The 21,439-nt window shown below is 46.4% G+C and overlaps 1 protein-coding gene across 7 annotated transcripts in view; it reads right to left on the reverse strand.

The window, feature by feature from the left end:
* The window catches only part of LOC130487157 (neurotrimin-like), a 357,310-nt gene that overhangs the window by 154,440 nt on the left and 181,431 nt on the right, over nt 1–21,439 (reverse strand). For all 7 annotated transcript variants that reach the window (XM_056860573.1, XM_056860572.1, XM_056860570.1 and 4 more), the window contains exon 2: nt 13,782–14,014. In XM_056860573.1, coding sequence (XP_056716551.1) covers nt 13,782–14,014 — 233 coding nt within the window. The remainder of the gene's footprint in view (nt 1–13,781; nt 14,015–21,439) is intronic.

Below are 21,439 nucleotides of genomic sequence, written 5' to 3' on the forward strand. Positions count from 1 at the left end.
TCCCACCCATGGTCTCAGATGCTACCAGGATGGAATGTACCCTCCTAGATTCTTGTGGTCTTGAAACTGTTAGGCCTAACAGCATGATCGACATCTGGGTGACTTCCCATCTCCCTTATCGTAGTCTTTGAAGCTACAAGCAGCTCAGACTAAGTTATCCAAGAAAGGAACTTCCATCTTCTCTAGGCCTCAGCCGCAAGCATCATTTGAACAGAACGAGAAACTGCTTAAAGGAAGCAGTTTCTTTGACAACGTCTTGGGAGAGTTTCCTCTTCTCTCCACTCTCTCTGCAGACTATCGTCAACCATGATCCCTCCACACACCCCTCTTGCTCAACCCTGAAGTCACTGGCTCGAAAGGTGCGCAGCCCCAGCTCACATTCATAACCCGTTAAGACAACAGAACCGACATGCCACCAGCAGCCGCTTCACTCCCCCCTTCCTCTGCTCTTTGGCAGAGTGACGGGTGCAGCAGACAGACGCGGACGTACGCCAAAGAGATGCCGTTCAGGCTTGCCTTCCTCCCCTCTGCCCCGCCGCCCATAGGGGAACGGTCTCCAAGGAGAATCTTCAATATGGTGATTGGGGAGGGCGGCGATTCAAACGAATGCACACAAAAACGGCGCCAGGACGAGAATCTCTTTGGAGGCGAGAGCTCCAAATGTTCGTCTGACTATCCCATTCACGTGACTGTTGTTTTGACAGGATGCTGCAGGCAGGACGTTTTCCGTACAAGGGTTGGACAAGTAAGATAAGGCAGGGAGGCGGATTCGAGGGGTTCGAGCCAGGTCAGCTCAGGTACATCAGTGGAAGACTAAATTTTATTTTATTTAATTCACTTGTACCCTGCCTTTCTCTTCAATGAGGACACAAAGTGGTTTACATGGTTCTTCTCTCCTTCATTTTATCTTCACAACAACCCTGTGAGGTAGGTTAGGCTGAAAAAGCATGACTGGCCCAAGGTCACCCAACGAGCTTCCATGGAGTGAGTGGGGATTCGAACCTGATTTTTTCCAGTACGACATTCTTAACAACTACACAACATGGGCTAAAGGCAGGAAAGGCCCAGCTCAGAATGAGTGAGTGAGTGAACAGGGCCTGAGGATCTCCCAGAATTACAACTGATCTCCAGATGACACAGATCAGTTCCTCTGGAGAAAATGGCTGCTTTGGAGGGTGGATTCGATGGCATTATATCTGGCTGAAGTAGGGTTGCCAACCTCCAGGTACTAGCTGAAGATCTCCTGCTATTACCACTGATCTTCAGCCGATAGAGATCAGTTCACCTGGAGAAAACAGCTGTTTTGGCAATTGGACTCTATGGCATTGAAGTCCCTCCCCTCCCCAAACCCTGCCCTCCTCCGGTTCCACCCAAAAAAACTCCCGCTGGTAGTGAAGAGGGATCTGGCAACCCTAGGCGGAGGCTGGGGATGTCTCTCTTGTAACACCCCACTCTGCTGCATGCGTAGATCTGTCCCACGGTAATGAACAGAACGATGTGGATGTCGCCAAAGGAAAATGTAGGAAACCAGCATTCGGTTTCGCAAATAAACAGTGAGAAAGCCACAGGAAGAAAAGAGTTCATCGGGGACAAAAGGAAAGGCTCCCCATATCTACTCAGCACACCCCTTGCCAGGGAAAGCCCCTCCCAGATGTGCAACCCCTGGCCAGCACAATGCTGCTGCGTGCAAGACGAGGGGGGGGCTCCCTTCCGCCGACTCCTGCATCATCATATTTTAGCCGCTGGGGAAGACATCAGAGCTTCTTTTCACCTGAGCTGCACAGCTGTGCTACTGGAGCAGACAGGTAATTAACTATCAAACAATGGACAGGATTTAGAGATTAACTCCAAGCGCAGAAGGAGTGGGAAAACTCATTTGAACCAAACAAAAGGGGAGGGGGCGATTAGTTGCTTCGGCCACAAAAGAAAGAGCCAGATAGGGCCCGGGAAACTGATAAGATTCCAGAAGGCGCAAATATCCCTCCGATTCTCGAAGCGGGAGGGGAGGTCTCTCCTCCACTTCCCTGCCCCCCTTCTTGCGCTAGAATTCTGCCCATTTTCTATCATGCAAATTCCCGTGTCTAAGTGAGATTAAACACCAGCAGGAACACATTCCTTTGCAAAGTCCATTTCCAGGCGGGAGATAAGGCCAACTTTCCTTAATGCATCTTACCAGGCACGGAGAATGTTTTCCCGCACACTGCAAATACAAATATACCCTTTTGTCTCCTCTGACTCTATCGCAAAGAATACGGTCAGCCCGGAGAGCAGCCAAGCTTGCAAAACTTAAAACGGACAAAGAATTGTTCAAGTTTAAAAAAAAAAAAACTAGCAGAAAGGAGGCTGGGAGCAGCGACAGAGAGGGCACCTTGTGTGAAACTCAAGTTCCAGTGGCTTTTGTAGCTTTTGATTCCCCGGGCTTTCTTGCAATGCTGTTCATATGAGGATCAGATATGGATGGAGAATCAGGAGGCCAGCATGGCATAGTGGTTAGCGCATACAGCCCGTGGGCTGGATCTGGCCCCTTGAGAGCTCTTATCTGGCCTGCGAGGCAGCCCCCCCCCCACTCTCGATCTGAAGAAGAAGAAGAGTTAGTTTTTATATGCCAACTTTCTCTATCGCTTAAGAGAGAATCAAACCGGCTTACAATCATCTTCCCTTCCCCTCCCCACAACAGACACCCTGTGATGTAGGTGGGGCTGAGAGAGTGTGACTAGCCCAAGGTCACCCAGATGGCTTCATGTGTAGGATTGGGGAAACAATTCCAGTTCACCAGATTAGTGTCCACAACACATATGTGGAGGAGTGGGGAATCTATCCCAGTTCACCAGATAAGAGTCCACTGGTCCAAACCACTGCTCTTAACCACTACACCGTTCTGGCTCTGGGCTGGAGAGGCATGGCCCGGCCCGGCCCGACCAAGTGGCATTTATGCCATATTATGGCCCTCATAACAACTGAGTTCGACACAGCTGGGTTAGAGGGTCAGGAAGACCTGGGTTCAAATCCCCCCCCCCCCACCGAGTTTGCTGGGTGACTCTCTTGGCCTAACCTACCTCATAGGTTCTTGTAGGTTATCCGGGCTATGTAACCGTGGTCTTGGTATTTTCTTTCCTGACGTTTCGCCAGCAGCTGTGGCAGGCATCTTCAGAGGAGTAACACTGAAGGACAGTGTCTCTCAGTGTCAAGTGTGTAGGAAGAGTAATATATAGTCAGAAAGGGGATGGGTTTGAGCTGAATCATTGTCCTCCAAAAAGTATCAAAGGTAATGAGGTAACCCTACCTCATAGGGTTGACGTGAAGATAAAATGGGAAAGGAATAACAAGATAAGCTACCATGAGCTCCCTGGATACTAGACAGAAGGGTCTTCTCATAAGCTGGCATCACCAAAAATATCTTGTTGGATTCCAGACTCTATCATACCCCCAGCTTTGAAAGTTCCCTTATTTGTAACACCCCTCTCCTGAGGCCCTGACTTGGATACCCAGGCCAGCCTGATCTCGTCAGATTTCAGAAGCTAAGCAGGGTTGGCCCTGGTTAGTATTTGGATTGAAGACCACGAGAAAACCAGGGTCACGACACAGAGGCAGGCAAGGGCACACCGCCTCTGTTCGTTTCTTGCCTTGAATACCCTACATGGTCGCCATAAGTCAGCTGCAACATGACAGACGTTTCTAGCATCACCTCTCCTGATAGCACCATTCATCCTCTCCTGTCCCTAATCTGTGAAATTTTCTCCCACCAACCTGATGGTCACTTCCTTCATTATACTGTTCCTACATTCCAGTACTGATGTCTTCACCTTGAGCAGTTAACAATGTTTCTGAATATTCCGTGAATGCTCAGCAACTTAACCGATAGTGGCAACGTGGTGGTAGTCTGGGGCCAGGTGTGCAAGGAGGAAGGCAGCCAGTGGGTTGCTGAAATCCAGCCTGTGGGTAGCTAGTTTTCCACCTGTTTTAACCTTATCGATAACCATAGGGTTTTCAAGGCAAGAGGATGTTCAGAGGTGGTTTGCCACTTCCTGCCTCCACAAGGGCTGAGAGAGTTCGGAGAGAACTATGACTGGCCCAAGGTCACCAAGCAGGCTTCACGTGGAGGAGTGGGGAATCGAACCTGGTTCTCCAGATTAGAGTCCACAGCTCCAAACCACCGCTCTTAACCACTACTTCCTGCCCTCCAAGGCTGGACCCTAGAGATGCTGTCGCCGGCCCCAGGGCAAAATTTAATTGCTTGCCCAGCGCCCCTTGTGAGCGCCGCCCCAATATCTCGCTTGCAAGATTTTGCCTGAAGGCCCTTTCTTATTAGCGAGAGGACATCGAGCTATATTGAATGTTTCATATTACATTCTGCTTCCTTGCTTCGGCCGCAGCCATCCGGCCCTGTCGCTGGCCTTCGACAATCCCACAGAACACGATGAAAGTAATTTCCACGTGGACAGGTGGTTAACCTCAGCAGTGGAACACTTTGCCCATTTTAAAAAAGAAATAGCAGGCAATTCTGGTATGAAAGAGGCACACTTATAAGAATCAGCTCTGGGATGGAGAACGAGATCCTTACAAGCAGAATGCGGGCGTGTTGTGAATAAAGAAGCAGGGAAGGAGAGTCAGTTAGCTGACAGGGCAACATTAGGGATGAGCCAAAGCTTCTGTTTGATTCTGTCACAATCTTTGTTACTGTCATTGACCCTTTCATTTGTTTTTATGCCATCTGTGAGTACGCATTTATCTGCCATTTTTAATGCTATCAGGAGCCCCGTGGCACAGAGTGGTAAACTGCAGTACTGCAATCAAAAGCTCTGTTCACGACCTGAGTTCGATCTCGATGGAAGTCGATTTCAGGTAGCCAGCTCAAGGTTGACTGGGCCTTCCATCTTTCCGAGGTTGGTAAAATGAGGACCCAGTGTAGATGACTGGGGAAGGCAAGGGCAAACCACCCCATAAAAACACAGTCTGCTTAGTAAACACTGGCATGTGATGTCACCCCATGAGTCAGTAATGACCCGGTGCTTGCACATGGGATGACATTTACCTTTTAAAAAAATGCTATATGCCATTTCTGTGCAACTGATGAACAAAGAAACATTTAAAATGTGCTAATTTTAACAACCCCTGACCTGAATGGCTTAGGCTAGCCTGACTTCATTGAGTCCTGGGCTGCTATGCAGAGGAAGGCAATGAATGGCTAACCCAACTCTGTTCATCTCTTGCCTTCATCTTGATGGTCCAGGCTAGCCTGATCTCATCAGATCTTGGAAGCTAAGCTGGGTCAGCCCTGGTTAGTATTTGGATGGGAGACCACCAAGGAAGTCCAGGGTCGCTACACAGAGGCAGGCAATGTCAAACCACCTCTGTGTATATCTTGGCTTGAAAACCCTAAGAGGTTGCCATAAGTTGGCTGCAATTTGATGGCACTTCCCACCATGCAGAAAGAGGCCGGTGTGTTCATTTAAAAATATAGGCTTGTGCTTTTTTCCTCACAAGGGTCACAAAGAAGAACATTCAAACTTGAGCGAGTAGAAAATATGGTCCCATTACAAGGCAACCTACGTTCTGGGCCTTCATCCCATGGGCAAAAAAGCCCTAAGCAAACAGTCTAAAATCAGGTATGGATGATATGCATGATGCATATGCACATGCAGCTTCCATGTGCAGGAGTCCACTCAACATTTGGTAGTTGTGGAGGCAGCAGGCATGATCCCACCTCTAGCCTCAACATTAGAATTGCCAGGTCCCCCCTTGCAATTGGTGGGAGCTTCGGTGGGGGGAAGCCTGGTTTGCAAATGCACAGAGCACGCATGTAATAATGTCCCTTCCGGGATAAACCCAGAAGCAACAGGGACGCTCCAGCATGTCCCTCAGAAAACCCTATGGTTTCCATAGACATTATTGTGCCATGCCATGCACGTGTGGGGATTGTCTCCCCCCTATAGCTGGCCTATTTCCCCTGCCAGCCAGCTGAGGGGCAGCTGGCCGGTCTGTTAATTAGTGGGCAGTTGCCATTAACAAGCACCAGGCAACCCTACTCAACATACTGATATCTAAACCTCTGCATATGATTAAAGTATTACAGTTTTCCATGTCTGGATTGCACTGCACTTGATTTAGAGAATATATATGCTGCTTCTCTAGAGACCAGTGGCTCACAAACAAGTATTTTTAGGAAGTGGGCAAGGCCAGGTGGAGCTTTTGCCCAACGTGGATTCTGATTGGCCATTGGAGATTTGACTGGCTGTGCAAATATATTTTTAATGCTGCTTTGGCAGCAGCTGCCACTCCAGCATAAGGATCTACACTGTGTTACTGAAGTTACTCTGTGGCAGCCGTTTTGTTGCTGTGCCCTCATGCCATGTCAGAATTACAAATGAGCTCACAAGCTGAAAAGGGTCAGGGACTCATGCTCTAACTAGGGTTGCCAGGTCCCTCTTCACCACTGGCAGGAGGTTTTTGTGGCGGAACCTGAGGAGGGAGGGGTTTGGGAATGGGAAGGACTTCAATGCCATAGAGTCCAATTGCCAAAGCGGCCATTTTCTCCAGGTGAACTGATCTCTATCAGCTGGAGATCAATTGTAATAGCGGGAGATCTCCAGCTAGTACCTGGAGGTTGGCAACCCTAGCTCTAATCATTTTAACAGCACAAAGCATGGGGATTGTTGAATTATCATTTAATACACCCTAAAAGCCAACAAGAAGGAATCGAAATCCAGTAACTCTAATGCTAATTGCCTCAAGCGTTATCAAAATGATGCCCCAAAGAGAATGAAATAAAGAACAAACCTCATTTAGGACACAGTTCTTTCTGCAACTGTTCTCTGAACATCATTAGCTGCATTAGGATTTTGTTTTTGGCTGGTGTTTCTCTGCTTCCCCCACTGCATTTTCCCACTTAGGGTTCCTAACATCGCAAGATCATCCTTGCTTCAGAAATTTTCTGTGCTCTGCATCAAGCAGGTTTTGTTATCAGTCTGCCTCCTACAGGAATCTTGGCGTCCAAAGGTTGCTCTGAATTTTTGTGCGGCTGCGGTATTTTCATTCGTTCTGCCTCGTGACTCAAAGTGTGTCTGTATCTGATATAGGTACATCTGCATTCCTTCTTGTTTCATCCATCACTGGATCAAGACTTTTTAGAGCTCCTGCTAGCTTATTGGTGATTTCTCCTACAGTAGGCAATTGAAAATGTTCTCTTAGAATTGCTTAGTTCATGTCTCTTGGGTCCAAACACATTCTTTATCTGATCTCTTCCAGCCCTGCACACAACAGCGATTGCATTAACCCTTTCTGTAGGCTTGTCTGTCTTCATTACTATCTCCAGGCTTCTGTTTCCAGATGACTCTGTTCCTTTTGAATTGTATTCTTCAGCATCACTGGAACTTTTCTCAATTGTACAAGTGGATTTCTATTTTATGGAGCATTATTCTGGCAAGTAGGGTTGCCAACATCCAGGTACTAGCTGGAGATCTCCTGCTAATACAACTGATCCCTGGTCGATAGAGATCAGTTCACCTGGAGAAAATGGCTGCTTTGGCAATTGGACTCTATGGCATTGAAGTCCCTCCCCTCCCCAAACCCCACCTTCTTCAGGCTCCACCCCAAAAACCTCCCGCTGGTAGCGAAGAGGGACCTGGCAACCCTACTGGCAAGTGGCCTAAAGAGACAGTGTAGTGTAGTGGTTACAGTGTCAGACTAGGATCTGGGAGACCCAGGTTCAAATCCCCACTCTGCATGGAAGCTTGTTGAGCGACCTTGGGCCAGTCACAGACCCTCAGGTTAACCTACCTCACAGGGTTGTTGTATGGATAAAATAAAGGCCCCAGAGTTGCAATCCCAGGTTGTGTTGCCAACCCTACATGACACATTCCTGAGGGTGCATCCCCCCATATGCCCACTATAAGTACAGCCCTGCCTTGAAACATGATTTTTTTTTTAAGGTTAACACACTACCAAATTCAAATTAGCCACAGCCCTGGCAGCAAAATCCTCTACAGAGTTGCTCCGGTCCAAGTCCATCGAGCACGCTGTTAGACCTATTACGGTTTGCCATCAAAAACCTACTGCTACTTGGAATTCCAGCTGAACTGTATTTAGCCCTTCAATTCAGGTCACATTTGCCAGCCACTTGCAATCTTTTCCCGGAATATGTTACAAACCTGTTACCTGAATATTGAAGCAGTACAGTTTTCAGTGCTTCGGTATTTTTCTTTTGCAAACTCTGCGTCAGCTTGTGTTCTGCTTAAAATTCACCATTTTGCGATCCCTGATGAAAAGGCCCAGCACTGCTCACGTTACAGAGTTTAGAAATTCGGTGACTGCGGATTTCTACTTGTTTTTGCTGGTGTCGACACGCCTTTGTCTGATTTGTTCTCTGGCTTGACGCTCTTCAGCAAAATTATTACATTTGCCACTTTCTGAACACAGGAAGCTGCCTTATGCTGGTCCATCAAAGTCAGTGTTGTCTACTCAGACTGGCAGAAGCTCTACAGGGTCTCAGGTAGAGGTCTTTCACGTCACCTGCTACCTGATCCTTTTACCCACAGATGCCAGAGATTGAACCTGGGGCCTTCTGCATGCCAAGCAGAGGCTCTACCACTGTGCCATGGCCCACTCAAAAGAAAGGCAGGTTGTTTTTTATTGGCTGAACAGGAAATTCTGACCGATTCCACACAACGTGGAACTTTGCCGTTACTAAAGACACATGAAGCTATCTTATACTGAATCAGACCATGGGTCCATCAGGGTCAGTATTGTCTACTCAGACTGGCAGCAGCTCTCCAGTGTCTCATGTAGAGGTCTTTCACATCATCTAATCTAAGAGCCAGTGTAGTGTAGTGGGTAAGAGCAGTGGACTCTAATCTGGAGGACACGGTTTGATCCCCCACTCCTACACATGAAGCCTGCTGGGTGCCAGTCACAGTTCTCTCCGGACTCTCTCAGCCACCACCTATCTCACAAGATGTCTGTGGTGGGGAGGGGAAGGGAAGGCGACTGTAAGACACTTCGAGACTCCTTAAAGACAGAGAAAAAGTGTGGTATATAAACCAACTCTTCTTCTTCCTCTTCCTCCTCTCAACTGGAGATGCTGGGGACTGAACCCGGGATCTTCCACATGCATGGGGCTTTTGTTAGCGCTGAGGCTTCCTTTATTTGAAGATGGCCATCTTTTCAACTCTTAAAAGTCCTCTTTTTTTTGCATTATAAAGCTTGTTTTTCTGCTGTCCCCAGCTCTCTCAACTACTACTGTGTACCTGTTTGTAGGCATGGCAGGATTAAACCATATTCTTCCAGACGGTATGGTTAGTGTGGTGGACAAAATTGGGAGGGACTGTGGCTCAGTAGTAGAGCCTCTGCTTGGCATGAGGAAGGCCCCAGGTTCAATCCTCAGCATCTCCAGTTAAAGGGACTAGGCAAGTAGGTGATGTGAAAGATCTCCGCCTGAGAACCTGGAGAGCTGCTGCCAGTCAGAGTAGACAATACTGACTTTGATGGACCAAGAGTCTGATTCAGTATAAGGCAGGCAGCTGCATATGTAAGGCCAGGGACAGGTGGGTTCAAATCCCCACGTATTGTGAAACTTATTGGGTGATCATGAGACAGACCTCCTCTCTCAGCCTCACCAACCTCAAAGGGTTGTTGTGAGGATAAACTGGAGGAGGATAAAACCATTTAAGTTGCCCTGAACTCCTTGGTGGAAGGGTAGGATAAAAAATGTACTAAATAAATAATCTTGCTCTCTGACTTTAACACTCTGCACTATGATCATACAACCCCACCCACACACACACACAATTCACAAATCAGTCACATATAGGTCTCTGATTTCCCCTTTACTCTCAGATCTAGTGTGCCATTCATTCATATTTAACATTTCCAAGCCCCCAGCATGCTTTGAATGTATGAATCAAAAGCTCTCTCCCTTCTTCATCTGCCACCTGAAGAAATGCTGACTCAGGTCTCTCCTATTTCTTATCTACTCCATTTGCAACATGATGCAACTCGAACCTTTGTTTCCCCATTTTCTCCAGCATTTCCTTTCTCCAGCATCTGTCCTGGAGGGCTGTAGCTGCTCTGTCATTTCTTTTACTGTTTTACATGCAGTTTCTCATTGGGTACCCAAAAATAACAAGATGAGTGGGGCGGGGAGACCAGCTTTATGTAACACTATGAAACTCTTACTTGTCAGTCTGGTTGGTGGATGACGTTCCGCTTCTCTGCTGGTGTTCCCAGAACTGCTTCTCTGCCTGCACCCATTCTCAACTTCCGGCTTCCATTACAGGGTTGTCCATTTTTAACCCTTTCCTGACTAGGGATGCCAACCTCCAGGTGGGAACTGGGGATCCCCTGGAATTACAGCTCATTTCCAGACTACAGAGATCAGATCCCCTGGACAAAATGGATGCTTTGGAGGGTGGACTCTATGGCATTGTACCCCACTGAGGTCCCTATCCTCCCCAGGCTCCATCCCCATATCTCCACGAGTTTCCCAACCTGGATCTGACAACCTTACCCCCACAGCCCCCACTGGTGGCCCATGGTAGGGTTGCCCAGTCCCTCTTCACCACCAGTGGGTGGTTTTTGGGGCAGAGCCTGAGGAGGGCGGGGTTTGGGGAGGGGAGTCCAATTGCCAAAGCGGCCGTTTTCTCCAGGTGAACTGATCTCTATTGGCTGGAGATCAGTTGTAATAGCAGGAGATCTCCAGCTAGTACCTGGAGGTTGGCAACCCTAGGCCAGGGGAGACCTGGCAACCCTATAACTCATACATCTAATACAGAATGTGGCAACATGCCTAGCTTGAGAATTTGAACTACATTTAACAGATAGCATCCAATGGCTCTTATTTACCAGTGGTCTGTCTGTATTTTCTGAAACTTATCCCTGCCTTTATTTTGCCTTCATGGTATGGATTCATCTAGCCTGGCTCCCTGCTGGCCTGGGAGAAAAATCCTGCAGTCATAGAATGCAGTAAGGTAAGTAAGGGAGGGGGTAGCTTTTGGCTTCCCTTATGTTGGAAAAAAAAAATAGACTCCTCCGATCACTACTTCTTTTCAACATGAATACATACAAGTGAAGCACCCTGTGTGGTCTAATTTGGCCCTAACTCACCTTGAGTCAAAAACATTTATAGGATTGCATCCACTGTGAGGATTCTACATGTTACTTTCATTGCCTCTGTAAATTAATGTATCTGCAGCAACAACATATAGCCATCTTGCAACTTTCCCTCCCCATACATTTCTAGGCCAACTGGACAACACCTGCCTGCACCCTTCCTCTTATATATCCACAACAAAAAGGGCTAGAGATATATGCTAGGAATTCAGAGGAAACAGCACATCTTGGCAATAGATGTTATAGCCCCATAGCAATTACTGATTTTTCTGAAGCCTTCATAACGCCCGCCAGCAGCTCAGTGGGAAAAATGGCAGTCACAAGAGGCTGACAGTAGGGAAACGGTGCTGATGTGACCTTTGCAAATGAACACTTTCCCATCCAGACAGTGTGCAAATGCACTTGGACTATGTTCTTCCCAAAAAAGCCAGAGAAAACCTGAAAAGGGGACCACTGGAGAATGATGTGTGGATGTGTTGGGGTTTTTTTAAGCACTCCAGTTTGGAAGCAAAGGCAGCGCAAAACACCTGCGTGGGAGAAGCCCAAGGGACCGGCTGTTGAAGCATAAATGAATATAACACACAGCAGGAGGGGAAACCTTCAGCAATACTACGGGGGGTGGGTAAACTTTTATGGAGGGCAGATTTGACCAGGAAGTGATACTTGGTGAGAGAAAAGGAGCGCTGCAAGACAAAATATCTCGGTTTTCATCCACCACTGGAGGGTATACATAAAATTATTTTGCATTCCATCCCAATAAACCACATGTTCAGGTTTATTTATTGCTGATAGCCAAGGGCCATTGCAATCTTAACGTTAACAAAAAAATAATAACAACAGAAATTAAAGGGGGCAAATAATAAATTACATAGTGTTGCCTCATGTTGCGTTACAATTTAGAGATGGCTGTATTTCACCAACCGGGCTTTTCTTATATATATATATAAAAAATCCTTTCCTAGATCCTATAAGGTTCTGAATACTCCCAACTCCAATTAATTTCAAAGGCTGTTAAAAAGAGTTCTCGAGTTTGGATGACAGGGTATAAGCTACCTTAAAAGAAGAACATCGTGTAAAGCTTTCACGGACAGAAATGATTTGCTCTCTTGCGGGAACCCAATATCTTGCTTTAACATTACACGCACACACCAACAAACGTGTAGGATTGATTTTAAATACTGGAGGATATCAGGAATGTGGGTCAGGAAGCCGGGCACGAGTGCGAGGATGGATCCAATATAATTACGCCTCCTTGACTTCCTGACAGCAGTTTCAACATGTGTATGTGTGTGTGTGTGCATGATCACCTTTGATTAAAGAAGTGTGGACAGATAATAAGAGTTGCAAGATAAACAGAACACCAGGGCTAGTGATACATTCCCCCCTCCCCATTTCTTAATCTTTTTATTTATTTATTTCACAGGTAATGGAGATGGTGAGGGAGAAAAAAAATCTTGCTCTATTTAGTTTTCTTGATTGCTTTCAGGGGAAGAAAAAGAAGGGGGGGAAGGAGTCTTGGAATTTTTTTTTGGCCTCGTATTCATTAGTCTGTCAATAACGCTCAGGCCCGGCATATCGACAGCGGATTAGCTCAGACCGACTCGGTGTACAAGACCAATGCCTTTCTTAACCCAGCTTGTTTCCAAATCAATACCTCCATCAGCATTCGAAAATTAGCCCTAGATGAGATTCCAATAGTCAAGCTGGTGTGTCAGGCTAAGAGAGCTTCCAGCCAACTCTGAGAGAGACGGCTGATGGCAAAGGGATTAGAATGTTGTTGCTTCCCCCACCACTTTAATCCTGGCTCAGCCGTGTGGTGCAGTTCTAAGGATGATACGTTTCACATGTGTCATAGAAACATAGAATCATAGGGTTGGAAGGAGCCATACAGGCCATCTAGTCCAACCCCCTGCTCATTGCAGGATCAACCTAGAGCATCCCTGACAAGTGCTTGTCCAGCCTTTCCTTAAAGACTGCCAGTGAGGGGGGAGCTCACCACCTCCCTAGGAAGTTGATTCCACTGTCAAAAAAATTACAGTAAGAGTTGTTCATTTCTGATATCCAGCAGCCATAGAATTATAGAGTTGGAAGGGGCAATAAAGGCCATCTAGACCAACCCCCTGCTCAATGCAGGATCAACCTACAGCATCCCTGACAAGCGTTCATCCAACCTCTGGTTAAAGACTGCCAGTGAGGGGGAGCTCACCACCTCCCTAGGAAGCTTATTCCACTGTTGAACAATCTTACTGTAAAAAATTTATTTCTGATATCCAGCCACCATAGAATCATAGAGTTGGAAGGGGCAATAAAGGCCATCTAGACCAACCCCCTGCTCAATGTGGGATCAGCCTCGAGCATCCCTGACAAGTGTTCATCCAGCTGCTGCTTGAAGACTGCCAGTGGGCGGGGGGAGCTCACCACCTCCCTAGGCTGCCGATTCCAATGGCATGTAATCTGATTGGAGGGAGGTGTCCAGTGGGATACCACAGGGCTTGGTTATGGGCCTGGTACTTTTCAGCATTTTTATAAATGATCTGGATGAGTAGATAAAGGAGGGGGCTGAATTACACATGTTTATTTGACCTAGAATCTATCGAATCCTTTTCAGCAGGCTGTGCGACGCATCCTCCGTCCTAGTCCTCAGGACCCAATCCGCTCCCCCCACCCTCGAGCCTTACCTTGCACGATGAGGTGGACCCGCAACGTTTTGGGGTGATTGTCTGTTTGCACAGAGCAAGTGTAGGGCCCCTCGTCGTACACATCCACGTCCTTGATCTGGATGACGTACTGGGTCTGGGTGTTGGTGACCAGCTCCACCCGGGGGTCCAGGCACCACTTGTCGTTGCCCGCAAAAAGGATGCTGCTGCGATTGAGCCAGGCCACGCGGGTCACCCGGTTGTCCACAAGGCACCTGGGTTGAAAATGAGACAAACGAGAGAAGGCGTCAGCGACTATCGCCATCAGCAGGAATATTAAATGAGTTAAACAGTTTCATGTATCCTCCTTAAGTGTTCGCTCTATGATAGGGGCCGATCTAATCTCATAGACCTGTTAGGGGATGGTTACCTACCAAATCTAAGGTGTCCCATCTGATGACCACACAGGATCCAATAATTATTGACTCAAGGTCTTTTTCAGCTCGTAATTAATGAACGCAATTGTTACTCTGCACCATATAATGGTTAAGTCAGGACTGAATAACCAAGTAACCAATTTAGTGGGACTTGCATGTTCTTATAAAATGATTTTATAGTCAGTTTTATCGTATGATATCTGCATGCCCTGATACCATGATTTTACTGTAAACTTCACTGTACTGTACGATTTAAAAACATTAAAAAGAGGTTCTTTTATCCCCATTGTTTTATTTGGTTTCTGACTTCTTGCCTCCCTCTCTTCCTCTCTCTCCTTTTTTTAGATTTGCTGCAAGCAGCAGTTTCTTTCTGGGAGCCAGTGCACCTCGGTTCTCCCAAGAGGGAAATATCAGCACTTTACCTGGATCTGAGAGCTGTGCTCCAGGCGTCTTGCTCCATCTCAAATTGTAACCTTAACCCTCAGATCCATTCTGGAGGCTTTCCAAAGAAAGAATATCAATTATCTCAGTGTCGTGCGGCTTCAAGCTCTTGTTAAGCTGCTCCCTTGGGCACCTAAAAACCATTTTCAAAGAGGACTTCCTCTCTTCCCCTGGTCACCCTGAAACCTCTGCTCTCTTAAATTCTTCAGGCACAGGCATGGCCAACATCCAGATCTTACTTATCTGAAGGTTCATGGAACTTTCCTTGGACTTTGGTACTTCTTTGCAAAATTAAGTCAGTCTTGCAAATCTGTCAGCTACTAATCCAACTCAGAGGATTAATTAACCCCGCTTGACAGCCCACCTGATAGGCATTTCTTAGTATATTGTGGCACCGCTTTACACAGCATAGGGAATCTCAAAGGGTTATTTAGGAACCACTCACTTAACTGCCCCGACCGAGAAGATGGCCCAGGCTAGCCCAGATCTTGAAAGCTAAGCAGGGTTGGCTCTGGCCTAGTACTTGGATGGGAGACCACCAAGGAAGTCCAGGGTTGCTAGGTAGAGATAGGCAATGGCAAACTACCTCTGTTCATCTCTGAACCTTTCTTGCCTTGAAAACTCTACATAGAATCAGAATAGAATAATAGAGTTGGAAGGGACCACCAGGGTCATCTAGTCCAACCCCCTGCACAATGCAGGAAATTAACAACTACCTCCCCGCCCCCACACACATACCCAGTGACCCCTACTCCATGCCCAGAAGATGGCCAAGATGCCCTCCCTCTCATCATCTGCCCATCATCTGTCATAGAATCAGCATTGTTGACAGATGGTCATCTAACCTCTTCTTAAAAACCTCCAGGGAAGGAGAGCTTACCACCTCCCGAGGAAGCCTGTTCCACTGAGGAACTGCTCTAACTGTTAGAAAATTCTTCCTAATGTCTAGACGGAAACTCTTTTGATTTAATTTCAACCTGTGGGTTCTGGTCCGACCTTCTGGGGCAACTCGGCACCATCCTCTATATGACAGCCCTTCAAGTCCTTGAAGATGGTGATCATATCACCTCTCAGTCTTCTCCTCTCCAGGCTAAACATACCCAGCTCCTTCAACATTTCCTCATAGGAATTGGTCTCCAGACCCCTCACCATCTTTGTTGCCCTCCTCTGGACATGGTTCACCACAAGCCGGCCGCAACTTGATAGCACTTTCCACCACCACCCTCTCACCTTTCCCACTGCCAGCTAGAAGAGGGGAAACATTTTCTTTCATATGGACAAAGATGGAGTTGGCTTGCCCTATACATTTTTTGGGGAAATACACTTCAGTATACACTGAAGCCAGCATACTAAGGATGCAATCCTGTATTGGAGAAATCTCACTGAACCTGGTGGAACAAGCAATGTGGCCTTATCCATGGCATGGCAATGGATTTGTTGCAATTATATTGTACAGCAACAAAGCAAGCACTTGTTCCCATTTACTACAAAAATAAAATTGTTATTACTACCAGCATCATCAACAACAACCATTCTATTTATTTGCTTTATTTTACAGCCAGCGTGTTGTATTGGTTAAGAGCAGTGGACTCTAATCTGGAGAAATGGGTTTGATTCCCCACTCCTCCATATGAGCAGCAGACTTTTATCTGATGAACTGGGTTTGTTTCCCCACTCCTCCACATGAAGCCTGCTGGGTGAGCACAGTGAGTCACGGTTCTCTCTGCTCTCTCTCAGCCTCACCTGCGTGGTGCAGTGGCTAAGAGCGGTGGTTTGGAGTGGTGGACTCTGATCTGGAGAACAGGGTTTGATTCCCCACTCCTACACACGAGCGGCAGAGGCTAATCTGGTGAACTGGATTTGTTTCCCCACTCCTACACACGAAGCCAGCTGGGTGACCTTGGGCAAGTTACAGTTCTCTTAGAGCTCTTTCAGCCCTACTTACCTCACAGGGTGTCTGTTGTGGGGAGGGGGAGGGAAGGCAATTGTAAGCTGGTTTGAGTCTCCATTAAGTGGAAGAGAAAGTTGGCATATAAAAACCAACTCTTTTTTCTTCTTCTTAAAGGCAGAGAAAATCGGGGTATAAATGCCAACAATTCTTCTACTATGTCTTGTCTTTCTCCCACTGTGCTCCATTTCGATCCTAACTTTCAGGCAGGCTAAAGCAATTTGAAATCCAACCACACACGAAGCGTCCATAAAATCCAATGAAAACAACAAGCAATCCTCTCCATCATCAGCCTCTCCAACACTTTTATATTTCTGCACCGCTCCAAAGCCCTCAAATTTGAATGATGAATTGGAGATAATGCAGAATTTGGGATAAAACTGGAAATCTCCACACATTTCAGAAGCCTGTAAATAATCCACACCTTCTCTCGACGCCGTCTAGCTCCTGCTTTCGCTTCCCCTCGTTCGCATATCAATCACTTGGTAACCTCATTTCATGAGCCACTTCTCTTACCCACTTTGGCTTTCTCGCTTGTCCTTGGTTCCAAATTTTCGAATGGCGCTGTTAAACACAGGCGTCGCACGCCGAGGCTTCTTGACTTGACGGCAAAACCGGCCAGCGACTGAGCAGAGCAGGCTGAGAGAGGTCTCATTTTAAAGCCTGCTTCATATTTAACAGCCCTTATAACTCAGCAGAAGAGCTTTGTTAAAAGGCCAATGACGGCGGATAATGTCCACGCGTAAAAACTACTCAGGCTAAAGACACGGTGTTCACATTCTGTCCACGGATTATTCCATTACTTCCTCCCCCCCTTTTTTTACAACAGCGACCGCACAAACTGATTCCCAAGTTACTGACTGATGGATCACCGAATATTATATAGATGTCACCGAACACAGTAGAGTTAATGGACCACACATCAGATTGCTGAAGTCAATGAACCAAAGCCAGGGTCTCAGTATAAAAAGGGAGCACAACAAACTACGCTAGGCTTGTTACAAGGTCTGGATTAAATATCAGCACTTAATTGTGGGCTTGCATGCCTACTTTCCATTCATTTCAATGGGAGCATGCGCTTGGAGGTAATCTGATTCATTGTGCCCTGAAACAATGGTACATTTTTGTGTATGAGCAGAGATCAGGAACCATCCAGCATTCTGAGAGCTGCCTTGGAGGGACAGAAGAGAGATCCTGTTCTGCATTGGTGTGAGCTGGTCTCCTTTCCTTCCAGGCAGTGCTTAACTAAGAGGTACCCAGGCTGATACCTATCTGGAAACTGTAGCCTCTGATCTCGACCTTCTCCCTCCAGCCAATGCCAGTCGACTGCACTTAGAAATGAGGGAAATCGGTAAGACCAGATCTTCCCATGCGTCCCTCCGTGCCAATTGCAGTCTTCCTGTTGCTACTTTCTGGTTGTTCCCCTCTTAAGTTGTCCATTTAGCATCTATTCATCCCCTGGTTCTTTCCAACAGTGGTTTGCATGTTACGGAACTCCCCAGAAGAAGTGAGTCGGATACCAGCCTGAGAAGTCTTCAGGGGCTCATTTTGTTCATGAGGTCTTTTAGTGGGTCTAATGTATGCATTTTCTTGGTGGAGAAGGGGGTAACAGGTTTTTACACTGTGTTTTGTATGCTTTTAATTTGCAATTGTGAGTTGCCTTGAGCTGCGAGGGTTACAAATGTTTTAATAAAATAAATAAAATTAGGAGGAGGAGGAGGAGGAGGAGGAAGAGGAGGAGATACGATCAGGTCTCACACAAAGCAGTGGTTGGGGAGGTGCCGTGGGTCACTGGAAGAGCCTCTGCTTAGCATGAAGAAGGTCCCAGGTTCAATCCCCGGCATCTCCAGGCAAAGGATCCAGGTAGGAGGTGATGTAAAAAACCTCCACCTCAGGCTCTGGAGAGTCGTTGCCAGTCTTAGAAAATATTGACCGTGATGGACACATGGTCTGATTCAATATAAGGCAGGTTCCCGTGTATTGATGTGTAGGAAAGAAGCCTATTGACCTCTTCAGCAATCCAAGAAGGAGAACTGTTCTGAAACTCCCGTGGCAAGAGGTCACCTCTGTTTCTGTAACCCTGTCCAGGAGGCCAGATCTATCGCGCTGCTGCCTTTCATAGCAACCAAACTCCCTTCCCTGAGGCGGTCGCCTCACCTTGCTTTGCAGTAGGGCTGCCCTCGGATACATAAAGACATTTTCTGTGTTTTGTGGGTTTCGGTGATATCACTGGGGACGGAACACCAGACGCTGCCAGAGGTTTCAGGCTGTCTGCTGCCTTCTGACAAAAAGAAGAGTGTTTCCTTTACACCAGTGGGAAGGATTTAAAGCGGGGGGGGGGGGAGAGAGAGATCTCTTTCTAGGTCTCCTTCCCGTCCCTTCCCTTCATGCCTGACCTTTGTGAAAAGCTCCGTCCTGGGGACCCACAGACAATAATGGAGCCAGACGGTGTGTAATCCAAGCATTCCCCTCTTCAAAATGGTCATTTAAGTGCTTTTGAAAAGCAACGGGGCTCAGGCAACGCATGAGGATACAGTGAAATAAGTGTTTTCACCCTTCACAGCGTCTGCTCACACAATCTCTCCTTATCGCAGGGACACGCTCCTCCAGTCCGCAAGATTCAGAAGGCTCAGGAGGCCTTCCCTTCCAGCTAGCATTCCCTAAAGCTCCAGAGACAAACACACAAACTTTGAAAAAAATAAATCCTAGGTACTTATCATAGATTTGATTTCTAGCGTAAGAATTATACCCAAGCTGAAGTATGACAAGGAACACAACATGCTCATACACAAAAACGTTATACGCATAATGGTATCCGGCATCTCTCACTTCCTCCTTCCCCACCCGGATGTGATGATGACAGAAATGCACTTTGTACTCAATCAGAACCACTCTCATCTAAACGTCATTTGCTTACGCGCTGAGCTCTTGGCACTGAAAATAATTCCTGGGGGAGGGAGTTCCAAAGACTAGGGGTGGCCACCGAACAAATCTTTGTGTAAGAGTAATCTGGAGAACCGAGTTTGATTCCCCACTCCTCCTCACAAATGGCGGACTCTAATCTGTTGAACCAGGTTGGTTTCCCCACTCTCCAGCTAGTACCAGGAAGGTGGAAGCAAAAATACACTTATGCTATAACAAAGCGGTTAGCAAGAAAAAACAGCACAAGGCTCTATATATATTCAAACTGCAAAAGTTATATTAAATAGAAAATATTACTAACGACAAACAATGCGACAAATGTGAATACCACCCAATTAGTGACCAAACAATAACATAGAAAATACAAACATGGAAAAATCTCTCAATAAGCATCAAAGAAGATTTTGCTCAAGATAACAATATCTTAATTCCACAATTTTAAATAGTGCATCGAATACAATTTTTCTTTCGTCTTGCCCATGGGGCTAAAGATGAAGTTGAGTTAGTTTCTCAGTTAATCTTCTCAGCCAGAAAGGAAAATAGGAACACCTTCCGGATTGTTTTGCACGTTTTCGCCACTAGGGGCTTCATCAGCATGTTCACAGCGCAAATGGCTCCTAAACACCCCTTAGGGCTTGTCGTATTGACTCTACCTTTCAGGGCCGGTTCAACTCACAAATCAAAGATTCATTACAATCATTACAATTGTGGAATTAAGATATTGTTATCTTGAGCAAAATCTTATTTGATGCTTATTGAGAGATTTTTCCATGTTTGTATTGTCTATGTTTGGTCACTAATTGGGTGGTATTCACATTTGTCACATTGTTTGTCGTTTGTAATATTTTCTATTTAATATAACTTTTGCAATTTGAATATATAGAGAGCCTTGTGCTGTTTTTTTCTTGATAACCAGTACCAGGAAGGTGGCAACCCTAGTTCCACAAGACTCTTGGTTGTTGTTGTTTTTGTTTTTGTTTTTGGTGTGTGTGTGTGTGTGTGTTCCTTTTCAATGTTAGAAAAAGATGTAGAAGAAAGAGCCTGCACCCTTACTGTATACCAGCACCAAGCAGTGACCAATGGATGAGAGTGGGCCCAGTTTGCATATCCAGATGCTGGCCTATAGCACTTACTTTATTTATTTAGTTTTTTATCCTGTCCTCACTCCCCAGCCAAGGCCTGGCTCAGGCCGCTCACAACATGACAATCAATGTAATAAATACAATAAAATTCCAATAAAATTGTACAAATAAAGCAATGTACAAAATCAAAAAATTTGCATAAACATTAGACAATAAAGCAGTCAAGAGCGGAGGACTCTAATCTGGAGAACCAGGTTTGATTCCCTACTCTTCCACATGAGTGGCAGACTCTAATCCAGTGAACCTGGTTGGTTTCCCCACTCCTATACATGAAGCCTTGGGCTAGTCACAGTTCTCTTAGAGCTCTCTCAGCCTCACCTACTTCACAAGGTGTATGTCGTGGGGTGAGGAAGGGATTGTAAGATGGTTTGATTCTCCTTAAAAGGTGGAGAAAACTGGCATATATAACCCAACTCCTCTTCTACTACTTTATTTTTAAAGGACTCAAATCAGAGTGTCCAATGAGCATGTCAACATGGGCCTTTGTTTGATGAAGAGAATGCGTCCTCCCCTGGCTGGAGACCTGCTTCAGAATCTAATGCCTCATTCTTAAGCAACCTGCCTGATACAAACATGCCCATTGATGAAACGCTGTCAAAAAGCAATCTGGATGTGATTGTGCCTACACCAGCACTGAGCCTCTGTCTGTACAGCAGAAGTGTGCATGTGAATCGGAAAAACACCACACAAAAAGAATGATGTAACCTAGGGTTGCCAGGTCCCTCTTCGTAACCAGTGGGAGGTTTTGGGGGCAGAGCCTGAGGAGGGTGGGATTTGGAGAGGGGAGGGACTTCAATGCCACAGAGTCCA

This window comes from Euleptes europaea, chromosome 14 (genome assembly GCF_029931775.1).
Source record: "Euleptes europaea isolate rEulEur1 chromosome 14, rEulEur1.hap1, whole genome shotgun sequence".
NCBI lineage: Eukaryota > Metazoa > Chordata > Lepidosauria > Squamata > Sphaerodactylidae > Euleptes > Euleptes europaea.